The following is a 22,500-nucleotide window of genomic DNA, read 5'->3' on the forward strand; positions in this document are numbered from 1 at the left end:
ACACACACACACACACACACACACACACACACACACACACACACACTGCATAAGCATATGTACAACGAAAGACAAGGCAACACACACACACACACACACACACACACACACACACACACACACACACACATATATACTGCATAACCATCTGTACAACGAAAGACAAGGCAACACACACACACACACACACACACACACACACACACACACACACACACACACACACACACACACACACTGCAAAAGCATCTGTACAACGAAAGACAAGGCAACACACACACACACACACACACACACACACACACACACACACACACACACACACACACACATTGCAAAAGCATCTGTACAACGAAAGACAAGGCAACACACACACACACACACACACACACACACACACTGCATAAGCATTTGTACAACGTAAGACAAGGCAACACACACACACACACACACACACACACACACACACACACACACACACACACACACACACACACACACACTACATCACCATCTGTACAACGAAAGATAAGGCAACACACACACACACACACACACACACACACACACACACACACACACACTGCATAACAATCTGTACAACGAAAGACAAAGCAACACACACTGCATCACCATCTGTACAACGAAAAATAAGGCAACACACACACACACACACACACACACACACACACACACACACACACACACACACACACACACCTTGAAATACCTTGAAAAAAAAAACTGAATATTTACTGGGAGGGACTGGAAGGGAGTTAGGGAAGGTACCACTCTGATAACGTCACGGCTGGGGGGCTTGTGACGTCACGGCTGGGGGTTGATGACGTCACAGCGACCGTTTTTTACGTACGTACGTATTTAATTTTGAAAATGACCCCTCTAAAAAACGCAGCTAGACAGGAATGCTTTATAAATTCAGACTTGCCACACATTTTCATTAATTCCACAAATAACAACACATTTCAAAACGCAGTAGTATTAAAGATATTTAAAAAGAAGTATCTGGAAACTGTTGGAACCTTCACCCCATTTAAAATCGTTCAAATGTCCACCCATTCTGGCTTAAACATAACGGAAAACACTTTAAAAAATCTGAACTATTTTCTAAAATCATTTAAAGTGAGCTACAAGCACAAATAAAAAAATCTACCGAAAAAAAATTCAATATTATTGGAAGTTGAACACGAATAAAAACAAGTGTACGGTGCACGCATTTCACTGAGCGGGACGGCAACACACTTAAAAAAACACCAACTATTTTTTAAAACCAATAAGAACCTAGTACAGGCTGAAATAAAACATTTAGTTTTGGGACCGTAAAAAAATACGCCGAAAACGGCCCTCTTATTTACACAAAAACAACGCCAAAATCACCACTTTTCACGCAACACACGCGCTCAAATAACTTAAAAAACAACGAAATATTTTTACAAACCATAAAATCTTAGCTACAAGCCGAAATAAAATACTTAGGAAATAAAAAAAATAATATTGGAACCGGAGGGGGCTGGGGAGCCTTATCCAAGATGGCGGTGGGGGGCCTGTGGGGGGGACGACCAACCCTTCTCACTCATTTAAACCCTCGCCAAACTTAAACTAAGTAATGGCAGGTATATCTAACGAGCTAATATTAAAGTTTGGTCATGTGGCTCCGCTTTGCGACAGTATTGGTTTAAAACACTCACAAATAAGATAGATAATGGCTGATAAATAGAGACGACCCAGATTGTTTACATTTTCATTAAGTTAAATTTTACGGTTTTTAGCAACGAGACAAGGCTGACACAGGGATATATTGTGCTGGAGGTTAGGTGAGATGCGTTAAAATGAGTTAAAACCGTGGGTTGTTCAGTTATTCATTAAAAAGTTACGTTAAGTTACCTAAATTTATTCTAACACTTCCTGATCTTACCTTCCCTGTGGTGGTGATGTACCTTCCTGCCTCCTCGTCACTAAATTTATTCTAACACTTCCTGACCTTACCTTCCCTGTGGTGGTGATGTACCTTCCTGCCTCCTCGTCACTATGGCTGGCTGTCTAGCACCTTCTCACAGCCAAACTTTTCTTAATTTTGCTTGTTTTCACCCACTGCTGCCTTCGGGTGTCCACTGCTAGAGCCCACGCCTTCCTCATTACCAACTTAAGAAGGTTTAACTCATGGGTAAGCCTTGGCAGCCACTGTGTAGGCGTGGTTACACACACAAAAAAAAAAAAAAAAAAAAAAATGATGTCAGGCTGGGAGTCGAAACAGACGCGTACTAACACCACCCATAGACGCGACACACTGACTGGTTAATTTGTCAGGCAGCAGTCAGCGTTGCCAGATTGTTTTGGCCATATTATAATAATATAATAATATTATATTATAATATTACAGTACTTTCTCGCTTCCCAAGTCCCCACCCCATATGTGACATAACTCCTGTTGGCTTTAACACTTCCCACCTAGTATAATTCCTGGACTCCTTGACTTTTCATTCTCGCTAATGTTACCTGTTATCACACCCAGGTAACTAACCAACAACCACTTCAGTATTATAATGACACTGCAGTCAACCCGTTACTGTATACTTTTTACGGCTGTTATGAGAGAGAGAGAGAGAGAAAGAGAGAGAGTAGAATTCACGTGACCCCTCTTCCCCCTTGTCTGACTGTGGCCAGAGCACACACACACACACACACGCACACACCAATATGTAATTTTTCGTGAATATTTTCATAGTGTGAAGAAGTAGGAAGGGAGGGGAGGAGGAAATAGAGGAGAAAAGAGGGAGGAAGAGGTGGATGGAGAGGAATAGACAGAGGGGAGGAGATGAGAGAAATAAGAGAAGGAAGAGGAAGAGGCAAGAGAGGAAAACAACAGATGAGTGTCTACACACACACACACACACGCACACACACACAGATTAACCAGTTGTCTTCTTCTTCTTTTTTTTTTTTTTCATACTTACCCAGCTTGTCCTCTTCACCCAGTTCCTTACATGTCCAACAGCTAGCGTGACAAACGTTTCCTATTCCGTTTCCGATTCTTCAAGTCCCTCTTTGCTTGCTGGCCAGTTTTTATTTATTTATAATTTTATCTCCTTATTTACAAGAAGCTCTTTTCCACTGAGCCATTTGCAACCTATATTTCCTTAAAGGATGGTGCATGGTTACCTTTCATAAAGCTCTAGAATCACACATATATCATCTCTAATTTTTTCCACTGGTGGGATTATCAGCAGAACTGTTAAAGGGCATTGCATGCAGATAAGAATCCTTCAGGTTATCATTTTCAGCCATCCTGTATCACGCTGCTTTTTAAGTTAAGGTTGTGATGGGATGGCTGTTCTCTTTGTAAACTAAGCAACGACTCAAAGCAATAAGTTAAAAGAAAATGGAAGACAGGTGCCTGCAAATAGTACTTGAAATACTTACCTTATTAAAAAGCAATGTTTGCAACTGGGTCATCTAGGATGTGGCCACCCTGATAGATTTAGTGATGGTGACTCCATTTCCCAAACATGTAAGGTGGTGACTTAAAGAAAATCAGAATGCACCAATTTAGTTTTGTGAAAAAGTGAAAAAGGAAAGATGCAAGCAAAAATCATTAGAAATCAAATAATGTCCTTGGGTCTAAGATGAAGGAGGGTGTGTTAATAATTATAATGTTAACTGTCCATGAAGGAGGTGAACTCCAAGTTGATGCATTTGATGAATCATTGTGTGATGCATATTACAGAAAATAAATCATAATCACTTAAACTATACTAAACCTAAACTACTTAAGATGTTTGCAGTAAGGATAGTGCAGTGTAAGAAGATGAATTATGTACCTAATCCAATTAAATTTTTTTTGATATCTTATAAGCTATTCCATTACATAACTGAAAATCTGCAACAGAATATTTAAAAACAGACATGGCAGGATTAATAAAAAATTAATATTCTAGAAGTTGAAATTGTGTATTGGATAAAGCTTGACATTTTGTTAAAGCAAAAGGAGGGAAACTTGTATAATATCAAGATAACTCTTAGGTCGGGGTGTCCAGAGGTGCAACAAACAGATCGCTTCTTTACCAAGGAAGGGTTAGTTTTGGGGGTGAAGAGTATGCATGTTAGGAAGGAAAAGTAAGCAAAGAGAAAAGATATTTGACATTTTTTGAATATACATCATTATTTCAATAATCTAAGACCATTTTGAGAAACATCTTAACACTATCCTGACAAAGGACTTTGATATTCCTCCCTTTCAAATGTTTTAGGTTTATGCTATGTACCGTGTATGCGAATATATATAACAAATATAAAAATATGATGTTGTGTGGAGATAATTAAGATTTTGACTAGTAAGGTCCTAGATAATGGCTGTAGTGATGTAAGGCAGAGACCAGGATGGTGTGGAAAATGGTTATAAAGAAGGCATTTGCAGTCTGCAGCAGTTTTTCTCACTCTACTGTTTTGTATGGATTTGTTTATTAATTAAATGAACAAAGCATACATTTAAGCTTACCTACAAATTAAACAATAAATAACATAATAAAAAAATAATATTTTGAATAAACTAGTGTAGATCAATTTTAATCTGCAGACTGGTCAGTAGGAAATAGGTAGTGAGACAACAATGTTCAACATGTGTGTGGCTCCCAATATAATTTATCGAGGCAAAATATACATCTTACTAAGACCTGTGTGGTCTAATGGGAATACACACCCATAATGCATTTGAACATGAAACAAACCACTTGGTGGTTAATTAACAAGAGGTCCATTACTGACCAAAAACTGGGACGTTATCTTCATTTCAAAATCTAAGAATTCCATTTTATAATAATTCTTCTGTACACACAATATAAACCACACTTCTCTATTTCTAGTCTAAGCTCGAACAACCTGAACCTGTACAGCAACTCAACGAGCATCTTTGGCTTGCAGAAAACAAGTGTTGCCAGTCAGTGCACCAGACACTCCCAGGCTGGGAAGTGACCAACAAAGCTAGGAAGCTGCTCATGTGTATTATCCTCGACTCCTACTCTTGCTGGCAGCCAGGCCACTATCACTTCCAGGAGCAAAACAAAATCTAATGCTGGGCTTGTTGCAACATTGAATGACTTATCCAGTTCCTGTTATTTGTAACTACATAAATACATTAATGAAATCAATAATATTTATAGTCAACTTTGACCTTCAAGGGTTTATGTTGACTCAAAATATATATTCCATACAACACATCACTACTTAATTTGTACATTAGAGTTCACTCTCTTTCTCTCTATATATACCACTCATCCTCACACAGATCCATCATAAGCAAAACAACTTGTACACTGTGGCAACACTGGTCAATATCTGCAGTAGGTTAAAAACAAGCAATACTCCTTTGTAAAAAGATAATATGTAAACCACATCCTCTTTTATATTACCTTTATAGAGTTACAACATGGTGCAAACCTTCATATCCACCACATTACCCTGTGATGTGGTGTTTAGTCTTTGGCATGTGGGCTCATAACACAAGAATAGTATCACCAGTAGAATGATAGAAGTCACTACACCTTCCACTCACATAACATTAAACGACCCCAAACATAAGCGTAACTAAGTTAATACATACTTCTTATATGGGATTCCAGCAACTTCTATCAATCACTGCTTTTAAGATAAATGGCAATCTTGTCCTCCCAGGCAACCCATACCACAGTCAATCCCTTAATAATCTCATGCAGTAAGATACACCTATACAGAAACTTATGATATTCAATGGGACTTAACAAAATAAGCAAATAAAAGTTAAACAACTTGAAATACATAATTTGTACTTAGCAGTTATGTTATTAAATTATTTTGGCAAAGAAATTGGCCATATAAAAATGAATTAGGTAATTATGTACTGAATCAAAAACCACTGAAGAATATTTGTTGATGAAAACTTGTGAGAAATATATTGAAATGCATTTAAACACTTTCTGGATACTGCTGAGGATAAATATGATAAAATATATATTGAAATGCATTTAAACACTTTCTGGATACTGCTGAGGATAAATAAGTATATAAATTGACAAGTCAGACATCCTAAATATTGACTTCTTTCCAACTTGCCTGTACCAAGACTGTGCCTGGTCAGCCACCTAGGTGATGATACAGCAACTATTCATCATCACAATATTAACATAATTTTAGTTTGAGTCTTACCAGACTGACAAAAAAAAAAAAAAAAAAAAAAAAAAAAAAAAAAAATCCTAAATCTGAACAATTCACTATTTGTAAATCAATAACCTTTAGTTTTACATATATACTGATATGAAACACCGGATTCCATCAATTACATTGTGGCTGCATGTGTAATGATGCACTGCAGAGAAGTGGCATCACCGGAAGTATAAATATTTCCATGATCTCATCACAACTTCCTCACCTAAGGGAGAGCCTAGAGTGGTATGAGCCGAGGCATTTTATCTGGATATAAAGAGGCAAAGATAATTTGTGTATGAACACATACAGACAATCTGGAAAAAAATGAGTATATCAGGACTCTATCCGAGGCCAAGTTTTCATGTACACAGATCAAATCTCACGCAAAATTTATTCAATTAATGAAATACTTAAATAATTAATAAAATCTTTCTTCGACTTCTGGAGCTACAGCCAATTAGGACAAATATATAATCTTACATAAATTTGATTGAAGTGACTTTGTCTTAAGCCTTCTTATGTAAAATAAAACTTTGTATTACAGTTTTGATTCACAATTGTAGTTAGCAACACTGCAGTCTATGACCTGGAAACTCACCATTTATTGTCATCCTTTCATAAATACAATCCACTAAATGTGTACAAAAATGCGCACTATCACATGGGTACTTTCCACTAATACTGGCACACTGAAGGCACCTTAAGACATTCTTCCTCTCTGGGTTGTGATAGGTTGAGGCTAAATACTACCTGGCACGTGTAACACAACCTGGCTCAAGTCAGTGTAGCTGGGGTGCTTCCTCTATGGAGTTTCATTGCTGGGATAACATGTAGGGTAAATCAATGAACTTAAATTATTGACTGAACAGCATGACAGATTTACAAGTTTTCTCACAAATAAGTAAGTCAGAGTGTTGACATGAGATGCTATTTCAAACATGGAAAGCCTGCTGGGTGTTAGTGGAAGACGTGTGCAATCCTTCACCACTGTATTAAGGCTTTACTGTGAATATCTTCTTTAAGCTTAATTCTTAGCTTAAGTATGTTTTTCTATTCCAGGTACTTAATGCTAATATATTTTTAATAAACATACAGAAACTTTGCTTTATAGATAGTACATTAAAGGTAAATGAAGATAAAGGATATCAACCATGACGACCATCACAGTCATGAGAATTGTTATGTTACTAATATCTAATGACTAATCAATGACAATTCATATATTAGTCTTTAACAAGCATAAAATTATTTATTTACAATTAAATCTTTGTAAAATCAATAGAAATGTAAGTATTAATCAAGTAGATATGGATGTTCTTCTATGATTTACCCTACTCGTACACAACACTTTTGCCGTCCTGTTTTGATTTGTGTTGCTACTTTACTTCAGTCCATATCCTCCACTCTAAGCTTGGCTAGAGAATAGTAAACTTTAGAAATTTCTTCTTTAAACATCCACCTTTGATTTTTATATAACAAAATTTATAAACTAATAAGTAAGAAAAAATAGTTATATACAGAACAGCCAATACGATCCCTCGTGTTAATCAATTGGATTCAGAATTTGCTTCAATAATTCTTGCAGCATCTCTTTGAAAAAAAATCTGAAGCCTCATCTACCCTACAGATTCATATAAGTTTCTAATAAGTATATTAGAAACCTTACAGTTAGTTAAAAATTCTAGAACTCAGTAAAATAGCTTTGGATACAATTATACCACTGACACCGACACTTCTCTGGCCACACAGGAACCACCACCCGCCTCACCTTCTCTTGTATTGAGACACGGAACCTTGAAAGAAAATAATCAGCCTGCTTCCTAAATGTTGATGTACCAGTATGTTCACCATAAACACACACACACTACTCAGTACAATACATTATTATAATGTATATGGCAAACTAATGGATTTTCTTTACCATAACCACCTTATATTAGTAAAACATTCCAGATACCACAATAGCTTTGATAGTTACTTAAGTTTCATATACAAATTGTGGAATTATTAATATTTCCAATCTCTATTATATAACTTTACAATGTCAGGTGAACCAGGAACTTTACAAGCCAAGATTTCAATTAATCACTTTTGTTTTCATTGTTCTTCAGTGTAATATATGTTCTGTCAGGAAGTGCCTGTTTTTAATGGTCATTTAGGACTGAAACCTCTGAAGATAGAATGAATGCAGCCTACATGAACCCAGACAAGTTTTATGAAGTGTTGCATACCTCAACAGGAAAGGGTGATGCTACACTTAGTTTATTGTTGTAAACCCAAACTTATTGAGGGCTGGAGCTGTGCCACAGTAATACTAACAGAGTGAGGGTTGCTGAAATACAACTGCGACGAGATCTGGCACAAGGCCGGGGAAAATGGTTTTGTGTCTTTAGCAGCCTCAGACCTAAAGCAGGGAACAGAGCAATGCCATTCTCATACTGAAGGCTGAGCAATGATACTTAATCAGGTAAAGGATCAAAACTGTCTCCAATGACAGATAGAGAAAATAACTCTGCAGTGTCTGATTGTGTCAATGTACTGCAAAATTAGAAATGTAAAAGGAAAGTACTGTATGATGTAAATTATGAGGGAAATTTTCTTAAGGTAATTCAAAGTGATGACCCTGAGAGCTATCCTTCAAGGGCTGAAGTGTCATCCCTGTGATGGACAGCAGAAATCAAACAAGTCTCATGAGACAAAATGTTCAGATTTTCATGGCACAGAATGACTGTGTCTACTCAGGAGATGGAGTGTTACACCTCATTGATAACATGGAGCCTTAATACACATCTATCCCAAAATCAAACCCTGAGGTGGAGCGGTGCCACTAAATTGAGATAAATCAGTGTCATATCTATGAGATGACACTTCCATACCTACTTTGCAATGCAGCAATGCCATACTGTCTGATATGCAGTGCCACATATACCCTGTAAGATTCAGCTGCATCTAACCTGAGAAATGGAGCACCTTACACATGACATGCAGCAGGAACCGAAGCTATCCTACCACCATAACTGATGGCTACACCTCATATGGAGAGAGAGAAAAAAAAAAAAAAGTTCCATTTATATATTTATATTCATATTTCTGCAATATTTTTTTTTTTTACAAAACTAATATTTTTATTAGTATGAAGAGCATAAACTACTGTTCTTTTCTTGTGAATATCATCTACTTTATCTTCACTGTAAAATATGCATGCTTCTATGTTAGTACATATTTCAGGCACATTTTTTTCCCCTTTTGGAGGCATATATAACAAAAGTTTTTACTTTTGATGCCTTATTCTCTCTCTGGGAACTTCCAGCAGGAGGATGAGAGAACCTGGCATGCAGACTACCAGGTCTTGTATGGCACCAAATAATCTAGCATGATGTCTTTTTTTTTGTGCAATGATAAATTTCTATTTATGAATGTGACAAAAATTCAAGTGAATAATGAAAATTTGTGAAAACCAAGAAACTTTTCATTGTCTAAAAAATCCTCTAGTACTCTTAAATGACACAGCTCCTACTCAAGTCCTGGGCACAACTAAAGAGTGATATGCACTGTCATCACTACTGTTCCTCCAATTCAATAAAAGATATGATTTGAAAATTCATTATCTTAAAAGTTATTTCTTTACAGATCTAGGCTTATAAAGTTCTGAAAAACTGTATATCACCTAACTCTCCTTCTTGGACTGGACCTTGTAGCTGCCACGACGGTGGTGGGTGTGGTGGTGGTGGGGGGTGGGGCCAGGGCTGGGGAGGTGGGGAGAAGGAGGTGGGTCGGTGACAAAGGAGACTCTCGCAGAGTCAGAGATGCACTCATTGGCAAGGTCTTTACTTTATTTGTATTTTTTCTATTTGCTTCTCCTAAAGTATCTTGGTAAACAAGAGAAACATTCATATCCTGGCACTTTAAGGCTGGCTTGGCTACCTTGCTGCTGGCCCGGCTCTTGAGGCGGCCGCCCAGGCCGTTCAGGGAGCCGTCTTCGGCAGCAGTCACACCCACAGGAGACTCTATATTATTGTTTTTACTTCTTTGCTGAAGTTCTTGATAATCCTGGAGATCAGATGTGTTATTCTTGAGAGCCTCAGCTATGGCTTTCTCAAGAGCATTTCTTCCTCTCACACTGTAAAGTATAAATAAATTTCAGGTTTCATGGACAAAATATGGAAAAGCAAGAGATAAATTTTTAACTATTCATGTAAAAGAGGGACAGAAATTAGAGAAGGTATACATGTGAAAATATGATATGTTACAAGAACCATAAAAATGGAATTCTAGTCACTGCAAAGCAAAAATCTGATACAATCTAGGCTTGGACATGAAAAGGGCCAAACAAAACTTAATAAAAAGATACATATTATTTTTTTATTTCAAAAGGAAGAGTAAGAGAAGACAGTCCATAAGAAGAAGAAAAAGGGCAATCTAAGATTCTCTCCAAACACGAAGGAAAGTGGGGAATAATACAATATACAAGATATTACATAGAATAAGAAAACTGCTTGGTTTAACAAACAAGAATGAGTAAAATTTTGGCAAAATGCTGTATATGTTTCATAAAAGCATGAGGCACAACAAAATGAAAAGAAATGACACACCTTCATGAGAAATATGAAATACAACACCACAACAGATAAAATAAAATGATCCAAATTAGCTCATGTATATTCAAAGACAGATAAGACAAACAAAGAATGAAAAATATACTCCACACATACTTATTCCATCGGTAACTGGCAATACAGCTTTGCATAATTTTTACAGAGCAGGTGACAAAGACGGATAAGAGAAAACACTGAAAAATATACACCATCAATAAACGGTAACACAATTTTACATCACTTTAACAGAGTATGCAGTGAACATGAGACCAACCTGCGTCTGGCCGGGGCGCGGGGTGGGACAATGGGGAATGTGGTGAGGACGGAATGTTTGACGGTGTCCACGCGGTGGTCCCCATACCACTGCACCACACATTCACCACCAACCTGCCGTGGGAGAAAATAATGAAGATAATTTTGTTGACGCACATCTACAGTGGCTAAACATGATGTATAAATTAATGGCCAAATGTCAATTTCTACTGTATTACACTTTAAATATATTTTATGACTCATAAGATGGTTTTTAAAGTCAACGATGAGGTAACTGATTGATTCTAGTCTTGGCCATACCATGAATTCCTGGCAAGCTGCAGTTTACCTCAATTTAGACTATTTAGACTTTTGTGACAAGAGTTTTGCTTCCAATAGTGAAAAAAAAAAAAAAATACAATGATAAGAGGGGAGTGAGGTTAACTTTTGGTGCAAAAGGATGGGAATCTTAAGTATCAAAATACACATACTTCAAAATTACTCTGAAAAAAGATATGACTGTCACAGCAAGCCACAGCAAGGTTATGTGTGTCTGTACTGTGAAGCTGTGTTAATTTTTTTACATTAATAATGCCAATTTAAACACTTTTCACCATTCAGAACAAATAAAGTCCTGAGATATGAAATACAGCAATGTTGCAAAGAGCAATGTTAGGTGTTCACACTGCACTGAATGCTGCTTAATTAGTTATTATAATAAACATTTTTATCAGTTAAGAACTCTAATACAAAGAGTAAGAAAATATGTTTCTTTCCAAGTCATCTACAAACTGTATTTAGTTTAGATACTATCAAGACTTTAAAAATTTGCTTATCAGAGCATCAACTCCTTTATGTGGTTTCAATTTCTTTTTCATATTGTTTAAAAGAAGGTTCCTCATATATGAGTTATGATGAATGTCAACAATTAAAGTGTCAATTGAATTCATAGATTTTCTTGATAAAAACAAAAATATGAAGCACATTACTGTGGCTTACTAAGGTGTGGAACACTTAAGTGATGTGGTGTATGAGGGCAAATTAGTGGTGATGGGGGTTGTGTTGTGCAATTACCTGGTGAAGGACCTGAGCCGGCCAGTAGTGGTGGCCTCTGTGCGGCCCCCACACCACTCCGCGGCCACACGCAACCACCTCTTCTGGAACACAGCGGCACTGCAATAAGTGACACTGGCCCCACCCTGGCTCTGGCTCATCTCAGGGACTGGCACTAAATTAGACAGAGTATAGGATATTCAAGATGGTGACTCACCTGAAGTGGATGCGCTGTGAGGCTCCTCAAGATTAGCTGCTTTGTTCTTCTCGGGAGTGTGTGGTGGGAGTGGGAGGGGAGTATCGGTTGGAGGAGTGGCATCTTCATCATGGCGTGTGGTGGTGACCTCAGCACTCTGGTGAGATGGTGAGGATGGCGCCGCAGCACTCACACAGTCTGAGCTGCTGACGTCACTTTCCCCCAACCCACCTGGTGTCTGAGTAGAAACTGAGGAATGTGTGCCAGTTTCATCACCACCTTGAGTAGTGACAAGTGTAGTGCGTTGCTGCACAATAGTTGTCTTGTGCTGCACTACTGTTGTACTGCTGTTACAAGCGCTACCACTCATGACCACTGGCTGACCACCAACATATTCAGAAGTCACTACCACTGATGGTGCAGTTACCTGACCTACACACACTGCTTGTCCAGGACTTACACTGGTGCCAGCAGCTTGGTAGTTAGCAGGGGCTGCAGTGACCGGCAGAACATGCACCCCTGCCCCACCGGGAAGTTGTGTCGAGGCTGGAGAGGGGGAGATGTTCACCACTTTGGCACCACTAACCACAGCTGTCGTGTGAGGAACAGGAGGACGCACTGCTACCATGGCTGGCATACCTCCAGCAGCTGGTCCTGGAGCCAGGGGACCCACCATCCCTCCTGAAGCACTAGCAGCTGGAGTCACACCAACTATGTGACCACCAGAAAGCTGGAGCTGAACTGGGTAAGACATACCAGTATTAGGATCTGTTGATATAAATGTTCCATCTGCAAGCTGGTTGATTACTACACCTTGTGCTGGTGCTGAGCCCACAACAATTGCAGGTGGATTATGTACTTGTACTGGCAAATTAGGTAGTGTGTTGCCCACCATCTGGACAACATTAATGGCACCAGTTCCCTGTGCAGCTGCTGCCTGCAGCATCTGCCCACCGCCTACTTGACTTGTGACTGTGGCCACTTGTGCCATCTGGCCGGCAGCAGCCATTGTTCCCATCGTGCCGTAGGGAGACATCTGGGTCATGTGAGGACCATTCATTACCATGTGCTGAGGAACTTTGTTGCCCATAATTATTGCAGGCACTAATCCTCCTTGTGGCTGCTGGTGTTGTTGCGGTGATGATTGTGAGGTAGATAATCCTTGTGGTGTAGAAGTGTTGCGCCTCCGTTTGCGGCGACGCCCTCCTGATGACCCACCGCTGGAGGGAGTGTCAGACCCAGGGGTAGAGCCAGGAGTGGAGTGTGGTGTAGAGGGAGTTGAACCTGAAGTTCCCAGAGGAGTTGAAGCATTTCTTGTCCGCGCATCCTCCACTGCTTCCCCAGTGAGCCCAGTGGTGACGACCTGGGCCACTTGCAGGTGAGGTGAAGACTGTGGCTGCCCCACCTGAGCCTGGTGCTGGTGGTGCTGGTGTGTTGTGCTCTCCACAGCCAGAGTAGCAGCTGTGGCTGGGACAAGCTGTTGGCCAGCCATGATGGTTCCTTGTGGAAGATTAGCAGGGCCAGTTATCATGCCTCCTGGACTGTGCAAAAGACCTGCTGATGACTGAATGATATTCCCACCATTTTGAATGATAACAGGAGTTTGCATCGCAGCAAATGTATTGACTAGCTGTACCACAGGCTGCACAGGCTGGAACTGTTGAAGCTGTGGCTGAATCTGAGGTTGTAACTGAGGTTGGAGGTGCTGTTGTATTTGAGGCTGTAGCTGTGGCTGTAACTGTGGCTGCAGTTGAGGCTGCATGTGCTGTTGCATAGGTGTCAACTGCTGTTGCACTTGTACTTGAGGGACTGTGGCTTGTACGCCCACCACTCCTGCCACTCCAGACGTGACAGCTACACCAGTGCTAGCAGTGGCTTTGTTGAAGGGAGATGAAACCACCACCATGCTAGTTGGACCATTACAGGCTCCACTGCTTGTTGCAAATACAGGCTGGGCAGGAGCCGGTCCATTCACCAGCACAGGCCCTGAAGCACGAACCAATCCTCCTGATCCTCCTCCCCCATAAACTGTTACATTTGTTGATATTGGTCCATTGTATATACCAGGAGACAATGAGACTGGAACAGGAGTTGGCTGTTGTTGTGACAACTGTGGCTGTTGCTGAGGTTGTGAGAGTGGTGGAGGTGGGATCTGTGACATTGACTGCTGCTGAGGACTTGGGCGAAGAGATCCAAGGGATGATGGGACAGGAATGCTACTAACTATACTTTGTACCATTTCCAAGGGGGACTGAGTGACTCCTGCTACAGTACTGACACCAGGTGGTCCAGGAGTAAGAGGCTTGTTGGCAGAAATGTTCTCAGCAGCATTGCTTTGGCTGCTGACGGAACACTGCTCCGGGCTGCTCTCACCACTCTCACATTGCTTTACACCAACACTCTCCTTATAACAAGGATCATCTTTAATGAACTCCTTGATACTTGATGATGTAACTGGAGAAGGCTTCAAGTTTTCTACCGGTGAATTAGATTCACACTTTATCTTATGTGAGTTGTCCTCTGTCTTGAAGCATTGTTTGGTATCTTTGTCCCTCTGGTGTGAGCAGCCAGCCTGTGTGGTAACTGCACCAGTATTTGTAATTTTTGTGACAGTGGTAAGAGTAGATGACTGAGTGTAGGTTACAGTGGTGGTCTGCACTACACTACTGGACTCTCCCTTGGCAACTTTGGTTGGGAAGTTTATGCCTTCCTCACCATTCCGACTCGACCCTGTGCTTCCTTCTGACTGACTGCTGCTCTTGTCCATGTTAACATTTTTAACGTCATTAGATGGAGTAATAATGTGGTGATTTTTAGGATTTGCAGCGCTGGTAACTGGTAATGAAAAGGTTGGTGTGGTAGTTCTTGTGGAATTGGTATGACTTGACTGTGAAGAAAGGACAGTGGGTGTTGTCATGACGGTGTTGGTGGTCTGAGTAGCAGCCTTGCTCACTCTTGCTGGTAAAGGAACATTGCTAGGTAGAGGGACTACTGCAGGGGATGATGAAACCTGAGCTGTGAGGGATGCAGAGCAGTTACTGGCACCCATTGGTCCTGCCTGAGACTGTGCCTGGAGCTGCTGCTGAGGCATGATCATGACACTGGTTGGAGGTGCTGCAGAGTGAGATGCTGAGGGAGCTGGAGGTCTTGGAGATATACCAGGAGCCTGTGGTGAAAACTGACCCATTCCCCCACCAGCCATAGTGTTGTTAAGTAGGGCAGTTTGCTGTTCAAGGTAACCACTTGGGTCATCCATGAAGGAGGGTCCTGAGGAAGGAGGACCTGGACCGCCTTGGCCACTACTTGCTGTGCCAGACTGGTCATTCTGCATGCTGCGGACGTCCACATTGGGACATGGGGATGAGCGTTCTATAGCGCCCTTGAAGCGCTTCTTCGCTCTTCCTCCGGGCTTGCGCCGCTTCTCTCCCTCCTCCCAGAATGACGTAGGAACTGAAGGTTGATCACCGGAATTTTGAGGTGTTGATATCACCCCTGGAGGAGGAACTCGAGGCATCATCATCCCACGCATCATGTTGTTCATGATGTTAGGGTGATTTGGCCCAACTCCTCTAATGTTGGCCATGATGTGGGGTCCAGGCACCATCATGCCAGGTGGGGGAGGAGGAGGAGGACCCTGCTGCTGGGCCTGTCCTTGGTCCTGTGACTGCATTGGTCGTTTCTGCTGCTGAGCCTGATGTTGGTGCAATTTTTGCTGATTCTGATGCTGCTGCTGCTGTGCTTGTAGCTGTAACTGCTGGTGGTGTTGTGACTGTTGCTGCTGTTGCTGTGATAATGCCTGCTGCTGTGGCTGGTGCTGTGCCATTTGCTGCTGTGGATGCGGGGTGAGTCCCTGGGGGCGGCCACACCGGAACATTGAGGGGTCTGTGGGACGACACATATTTGCCCTCACCATCTCCCCAAAGTTGGGTCCCATGCTGGGGCGGAGGGGGCCCATCACCGGGTTCATGTTAGATCCTCCAACAGCATTCATGTTTGAGGGCATGTTGACGGGGAAGTGGTGGTGTGTATCACAACAGTTGTGGGGCGCCGGGCCACAGTGCTGCTGTGGGTAATGTGGGTTGCAGCTGGGTCCAGAGTTCATCATGCCTGGTCTGGGCCCATACCCCATGCCTCCCATCATACCCATCATGTTGCCAACCATGCCCCAGTTCTGAAAGAGACAATTGGATGTAAATCTTTTAAAACAAGAAGTCAGTCTATCAAAAATCAATAACTATGGAGATAATACTTGGCTCAATCCTCAATTATTTACAGCTCAGATTTCACTCCTCACTCATGTGAAGATGTGTTACTGCAACTAGTTATGTGACCACTCACTTCCTCAACAGGCACTGCTGGCATTCCTCATCAGTATGGCTTTTATAATTATGCAACACAATACAATCAAGTAAAAAATTGATGTGATATTGTAGCAGGGACACAAGAAAAATCATATCATTCATACTCCTTGTGTTTTCAACTAGATTCTTAAAAAAAAATTACTGAGACCTGATACAATTACAAACACAAATGTGGGCACAAAGCAGCGAACAGCAGAAGGCAGCTGCTTCCCTTGTGTTCCTCAGAAGGTGCCGTCACCCAGGTTCTAAGTGTCTTAGGTGCTAGGAGCTTCAACTTTGATAAAATTGAAGTGGCATTATAAAAGGGAAGCTACAAAGAAAACTTCAAAGAGCAGATTAATGTTCCAAAAACTTTATGTATTTTTTTTCCTTTCCTCTATACCATTACTTGAAATTACTGACACCAAACATCACTAACAACACACCTAACTTTGGCAAACTCTTGCCTCTACAGTTACCTTTCATTAAACTTACTTGCTGTGGATGGAATGCATTCGGCTGCTGCTGCTGCTGCTGTTGCTGTTGTTGTTGCTGTTGCTGCTGTTGACTGAATGGAGACATCTGGGATGGTGTAGGAGGTCCTCTTGGTATCTGTGTGGGTGTCGGAGTTCCACGCACCATTTGGGCAGGGGAGGGTAGTCTGGGCATGTGTACTGGGTTGTGGGGACTACATGACATCTGTGTTGGTGTGGCTACTCCTCTGGGTATCTGTGCTGGGCTTGGAGTACCCCTAGGCAGCTGTGCAGGGCTTGGTGTCCCTCTAGGAAGCTGCGCTGGGCTAGGAGTCCCTCTCGGCAGCTGTGCAGGACTTGGGGTGCCTCTGGGCAGCTGTGAGGGGGTGGGTCCTCTCCCTGGTGGTGGTGCATCCACACTTTCCGATGTTTTCCTCTTGCGCTTCTTCCTGCCATCCTCTGCAAAGACCAAAGAATCAAGCTTAGTATATGAAATTTCAAGTTGTGTTTCAACTGAAAACTACGTGGACAAAGAAACATCATCTAGGAGTGGAAATTGAAAGGGAACAGCATGAAGAGGGGCAGTACTTGGCAATATTGTGAGGGAAAAAATGAAGAGAGGAGAGTTCAGGGAGGAAAGGAATGTCTGGCAGTGAGAGTTGATTAGGGCAGTGAAATGGTTCAGTGCTACAGAGGAGGAGGAGGAGGAGGAGGAGGAGAAACAGTAAAAAAATAATAAAAAAAAAAAAAATCATAATAAATAAAACCTAGACTCATACAATATAAGAGTGAAGAACTCATTTGATGAGGGATAACAAAGAGACAAGAAGGCAAGAAAAGTGACCATCATACATGCAGGCCAGGTTGCAGACCATCAAGTCTCAGCCAGCACATGTATTAACACCACAGTAGACCAAAGCACATCCACTCCCATGCCCTTCTTTCAAAACCACCCACCTCAGCAACCATATTCTGAAATGCTTCTGTGCCAGACCCTGACTACTTTTAAAAGGCTCTAGTTGGAGTTGCACAGATTTTTAAAGGTGTTTTTATGGTTCTAGTGAAAGATTGATCAGTTTTTCGACATTACTAAAAGGAGAAACACTCTTGAGAACCCAGCTAATCATCCCTGTAGCCTCTGAAAACAGTCGTGGTGAGAGAGCGGAACATTTCTGAATAGCACCACTCAAGATCACTTAATTGTCAAGAAAGTACTGTAATCACCGTGTAGTGGAGGTAAGTGTGGCTGGAGGGGCAGGAGCAAGAATAGAAGGGATGGAACAAGGGAGTGAGATGAGGGGGTGACACTCTGGGACAAGGGGAGAAGGGAGGTGGGGAGGCAGGGAGGGAAGGGAGGGTAAGGCTGATGAGAAAACTTTCGTTATCTGGCTGTGATGAGGCTCAGGCGTCCCCATCAAGCCGGGTTCTGGAGCGAAGACCGAGAAGTTGTATTGAGCATGAGACCGTCCTATCATAGCCACTATAAACGGTATGGCATCCATCTGCCTACCCCTTCTTTTCATCATCTTATCAATGTTCCTCCCCATCAACCTTCCAGCAACACTCCTTATCACTATTCCAGCTTCTCTTTTCCACCCCATTACCCTTCCAGCATTCTCTCTATCACCATTCCAGCATCCCACAAACACTCATTCCCCACCATCTTTCCAGCTCCTCTCCTTTCACCCTTCCAGGCCACTCCAGGCCCTAACCCAACCCCTCCCACTACTAGGCAGCAGCAGTCACCGTGTTTAGATCCTCGTATTCCCTTTGACACCCATAACAGTTTCCAGTAGCGCGGCGCCTCACTCAGATGACTCGGGAAGGGCACCTTGATCGAGGCCAACGAGAAATGATGCTCTGGCGCGGCGGTGATCAAACGAAATGGTTCTTCTTTTGCACCTCGCGATAGTGTTTGGGATGGTGCTTTTATGAAATTCGCCAGAGAGAGAGAGAGAGAGAGAGAGAGAGAGAGAGAGAGAGAGAGAGAGAGAGATATTCCGAGCATGTTTTTGAGGAGAATACGTTTAACATGAAAAGAAGGCCCTTCAGACAAATAATTTTATCTTGTCAGTATATAATATTGGCGTAGATATTGGCTTTTGAGTGTCCTTGAGAGAGAGAGAGAGAGAGAGAGAGAGAGAGAGAGAGAGAGAGAGAGAGAGAGAGAGAGAGAGAGAGAGAGAGAGAGAGAGAGAGATTCCACGACAGCCTCCAATACCGATGATTTTCTTTTCCCTTTTTCCTTCCTCTAATCCTTTCTTGTTTTCCTCCACGAACGCTTTTGTTTTTCCCCCCACACATGCACCCTCGGAACGCCCAAAAGCCAGCAGATGCAGCTCGGGGAGGCGAAGCTGTTAAGGGGGAACGCTCAGAAACCAGCAATAAGACGCTCTTCACTTCTGCCACTTCCGACTTCGTGAGGTTGGAAGGCGAAAGGGGGACGGGGAGAGGTGGCTTGGGGACTGGAAGGTAGGTGGGGGTAAGGGAGTGAGTGAGGTGGGGAAGGAACCTAAAGTGGTCTCTCTCTCTCTCTCTCTCTCTCTCTGGGAAGGAAAGTGGAAAGGAATGCAAGATAAAAGGAAGGAAGATAGTGTAAAAATAGAATAACACACTGCAAAACTGTACGCGCACACACACACACACACACACACACACACACACACACACACACACACACTCGTAAAAGCTTCAATATTTATATAACGTTTTCACTTCTTTAGTTAACTCCCCTGTGTGTGTACGAGAGAGAGAGAGAGAGAGAGAGAGAGAGAGAGAGAGAGAGAGAGAGAGAGAGAGAGAGAGAGAGAGAGAGAGAGAGAGAGAGAGATAAGGGGATGCATGTCAGACTGGAAGGGTGGATAGGGCGGTGATGACTGAGAGAGAGAGAGAGAGAGAGAGAGAGAGAGAGAGAGAGAGAGAGAGAGAGAGAGAGAGAGAGAGAGAGAGAGAGAGAGAGAGAGAGAGAGAGAGAGAGGAAAATTGGGAAAGGTCCACAGCATTTTCAGCTCAACATTCACTCCCTCACTGAACCGAACCATAAAAATGCAAACGATGGTGACAACACTATGATGATAGGACGGCGTGGAGGAGGGGGTGGGGGGGCGAGGAGAGGGCTAACGGAGAGGGGTGACGTAGAAGGGTAATGGTGAGGGGTGAGGGGTAAGGGAGAAGGGGTGACGGAGAAGGGGTGTTCTGAGGGGCGTACGACAGGGTGACGGGGTGAAACGCGATGAAAGGCGCAGAAAGGGATGCAAAATACAATGAAAGACCGAAAAAAAGAGAGACAGAGAAAGAAAGAGAGAGAAATAGGTGTGTGTTAGTGCGTGTGTCGTTGAAAAGGGAAGAGAACAAGCGATACAGATGATGTGGGGAGAAGCCTTCGTCTCTACTATCTTAATCTGTTACTACTCAAACAGTAAGGGCCAACGCGTCAATAATCGCTCTTCCTTTGTATTCCTTTGTGTGTAACTAGCTTGAAACACTTAGTAAGGGACAACAAATCTGCTTATGTTCGCTCTTCCTTTGTGTTTATTTGCGTTCGTGGAGTAAGTAGCTTGAAAGTCTCGTAAGGATCAACATATCTAACAATTGCTCTTCCTTTGTATTCATTTGTGTCTGTGTAAGTATAAAGTAAGTGATGCTTTCGTAGTAGCCAAGAGCAAATGTAAGTGTCCAAGTGTAAAGTAGGTACGATGCTTTGTCAATAGTTAAGTGGAGAGAGCATGAAGTGTTTGGTACTGTACGCCTCTCTTTCTCTCTCTCTCTCTCTCTCTCTCTCTCTCTCTCTCTCTCTCTCTCTCTCTCTCTCTCTCTCTCTCTCTCTCTGCTGGTGTTACTCCTGCTCCTCCTGCTCCTCCTGCCTGCCCGTGCTCTCATCCCTTCCCCTCGCACGTCTCATTAACAGTGCGGATATTGCGTCTTACACCGACAACAGGAGGGCCAAATTACGCCTTAATGTGGTGATAGTCCAGTAACTTCTCTTGTGCCAAGGCTCCTCCTCCTCCTCTGTGCCTCCTTCTCCTTAGTCCTTTACCTCCTCTTGTCCCCCTTCACTTCCAGCTCCTCATTTCCCCTCTTTTTCCTCCTCCTCTCTCTCTCTCTCTGGTCTCTATATTTGTCCCTCTTTTTCAGCCTCCTTTTCCAGTCCTCATTCTCTCTGCCTTTCTTTGTTTCCTCTTTCCTGTTTCTCTTTCCTTTTCCCTCCTCTTTGCCTTCTTTTCCTGTCCTGTCCTCTTTGTGTTTAGTGATCTTTTCTTGTCCTCGTCATTCCATTCCTTCTTCTTGTTCCTCCCTCACTCTCCTTTCCTTGTCCACCTCCAGCTCCTCCTTTTTGTTCGTTTCCTCTTTCGCCTCCTTTTCCTGTTCTCCTTCCTCTACTCTTACTTAGCCGCCTTCTTTTCATCTCTCTCTCTTCCTCTTCCTCCTCAGGCTTATTTCCCTGTCCTTCTCTTCCTCTTCCTCCTTCTTTTACTTTTTTCTTCGTTTCCTCTTTCGCTTCCTTCTGTCCTTGTACTTTGCCTCCTTCCTTCCGTCTTTCTCCTCCTCCTCCTCCTCCTCCCCCTCCTTAAGCTTATTTTTCTGTCCTCCTGCTCCTTCTCCTCCTCCTCTTACTACTTAGACTCCTTTTTCGTGTTCTCCTTTCTTCCTCCCTCGGCCACGTCTGCTTGCTTCACCGCCTTACTATCGCTGCCCAACACCGTCAGGATTTACATCGATCCAGCTTCTCCTGTCTCCTCCCGCCGCTCCGAGCCCCCCTTCGCATCCCCGCCTGTCCGTGATGGGCGGGGGACTTCCACCCAACACAAGAGCGGCTCCCGTCTTGCAGCGCTGCCTCGTGAGTCAGTCAGGCAGGCAGCGGCTTGGGTCTGAGTGCCGGGAGGGTGGTGGTGGTGGTGGTGGTGGTCGGGGAGTGAGGGTATTATTGTGTTGTGTAGTGTTATTCTGTGTATGTTGGGGGGGGTGGAGGGGGGGTTTGTATACATATATGACTGTTTTTATTGGTGGTGGTGGTGGTGGTGGTGGTGGTGGTTGTTATGATGGAGGTAATGATGATGATGATGTTGATAATGATGAATGCAAAAGAATGAGAGTATTATTGTCATTATTATTACTATTATTATTGTTATTGCTATTATTATTATTATTATTATTATTATTATTATTATTATTATCATTACCATCACTACTACTACTACTACTACTACTACCACTAATACTACTACCACTACTACTACTACTACTACTACTACTACTACTACTACTACTACTACTACTACTACCTCATCATCACCGCTATCACAAGTAGCAATAACAACAGCATTACCATTAACAACAACAGCAGCAGTCGTAATAGTAGTAAACACCACCACCACCACCGGAAGAACACACACACA

At 42.4% G+C, this 22,500-nt stretch overlaps 1 protein-coding gene and 1 long non-coding RNA gene across 6 annotated transcripts in view; both read right to left on the bottom strand.

Moving 5' to 3' along the window:
* The window catches only part of LOC135109269 (uncharacterized), a 17,431-nt gene extending 15,144 nt beyond the window's left edge, over positions 1–2,287 (bottom strand). Inside the window, exon 1 of the long non-coding RNA XR_010272635.1 lies at positions 2,005–2,287. This is a non-coding gene — a long non-coding RNA (uncharacterized LOC135109269). The remainder of the gene's footprint in view (positions 1–2,004) is intronic.
* Positions 2,288–3,945: 1,658 nt separating this feature from the next.
* The window catches only part of LOC135109270 (trithorax group protein osa-like), an 83,433-nt gene continuing 64,878 nt past the window's right edge, over positions 3,946–22,500 (bottom strand). For 2 of the 5 annotated variants that reach the window (XM_064020550.1, XM_064020552.1), the window contains exons 3-7: positions 17,127–17,563; positions 12,313–16,462; positions 12,117–12,199; positions 11,065–11,177; positions 3,946–10,315 (exon numbers count right to left, since the gene is read on the bottom strand). In XM_064020550.1, the coding sequence (XP_063876620.1) occupies positions 9,859–10,315; positions 11,065–11,177; positions 12,117–12,199; positions 12,313–16,462; positions 17,127–17,563 (5,240 nt within the window). In that variant the 3' untranslated portion in view covers positions 3,946–9,858. Of the gene's footprint in view, positions 10,316–11,064; positions 11,178–12,116; positions 12,216–12,312; positions 16,463–17,126; positions 17,564–22,500 lie in introns of all 5 variants that reach the window. The other 3 variants (XM_064020551.1, XR_010272636.1, XR_010272637.1) reach the window with 3 other exon arrangements.

The sequence above is a fragment of the Scylla paramamosain genome, chromosome 18, assembly GCF_035594125.1.
Source record: "Scylla paramamosain isolate STU-SP2022 chromosome 18, ASM3559412v1, whole genome shotgun sequence".
Taxonomy (NCBI): domain Eukaryota; kingdom Metazoa; phylum Arthropoda; class Malacostraca; order Decapoda; family Portunidae; genus Scylla; species Scylla paramamosain.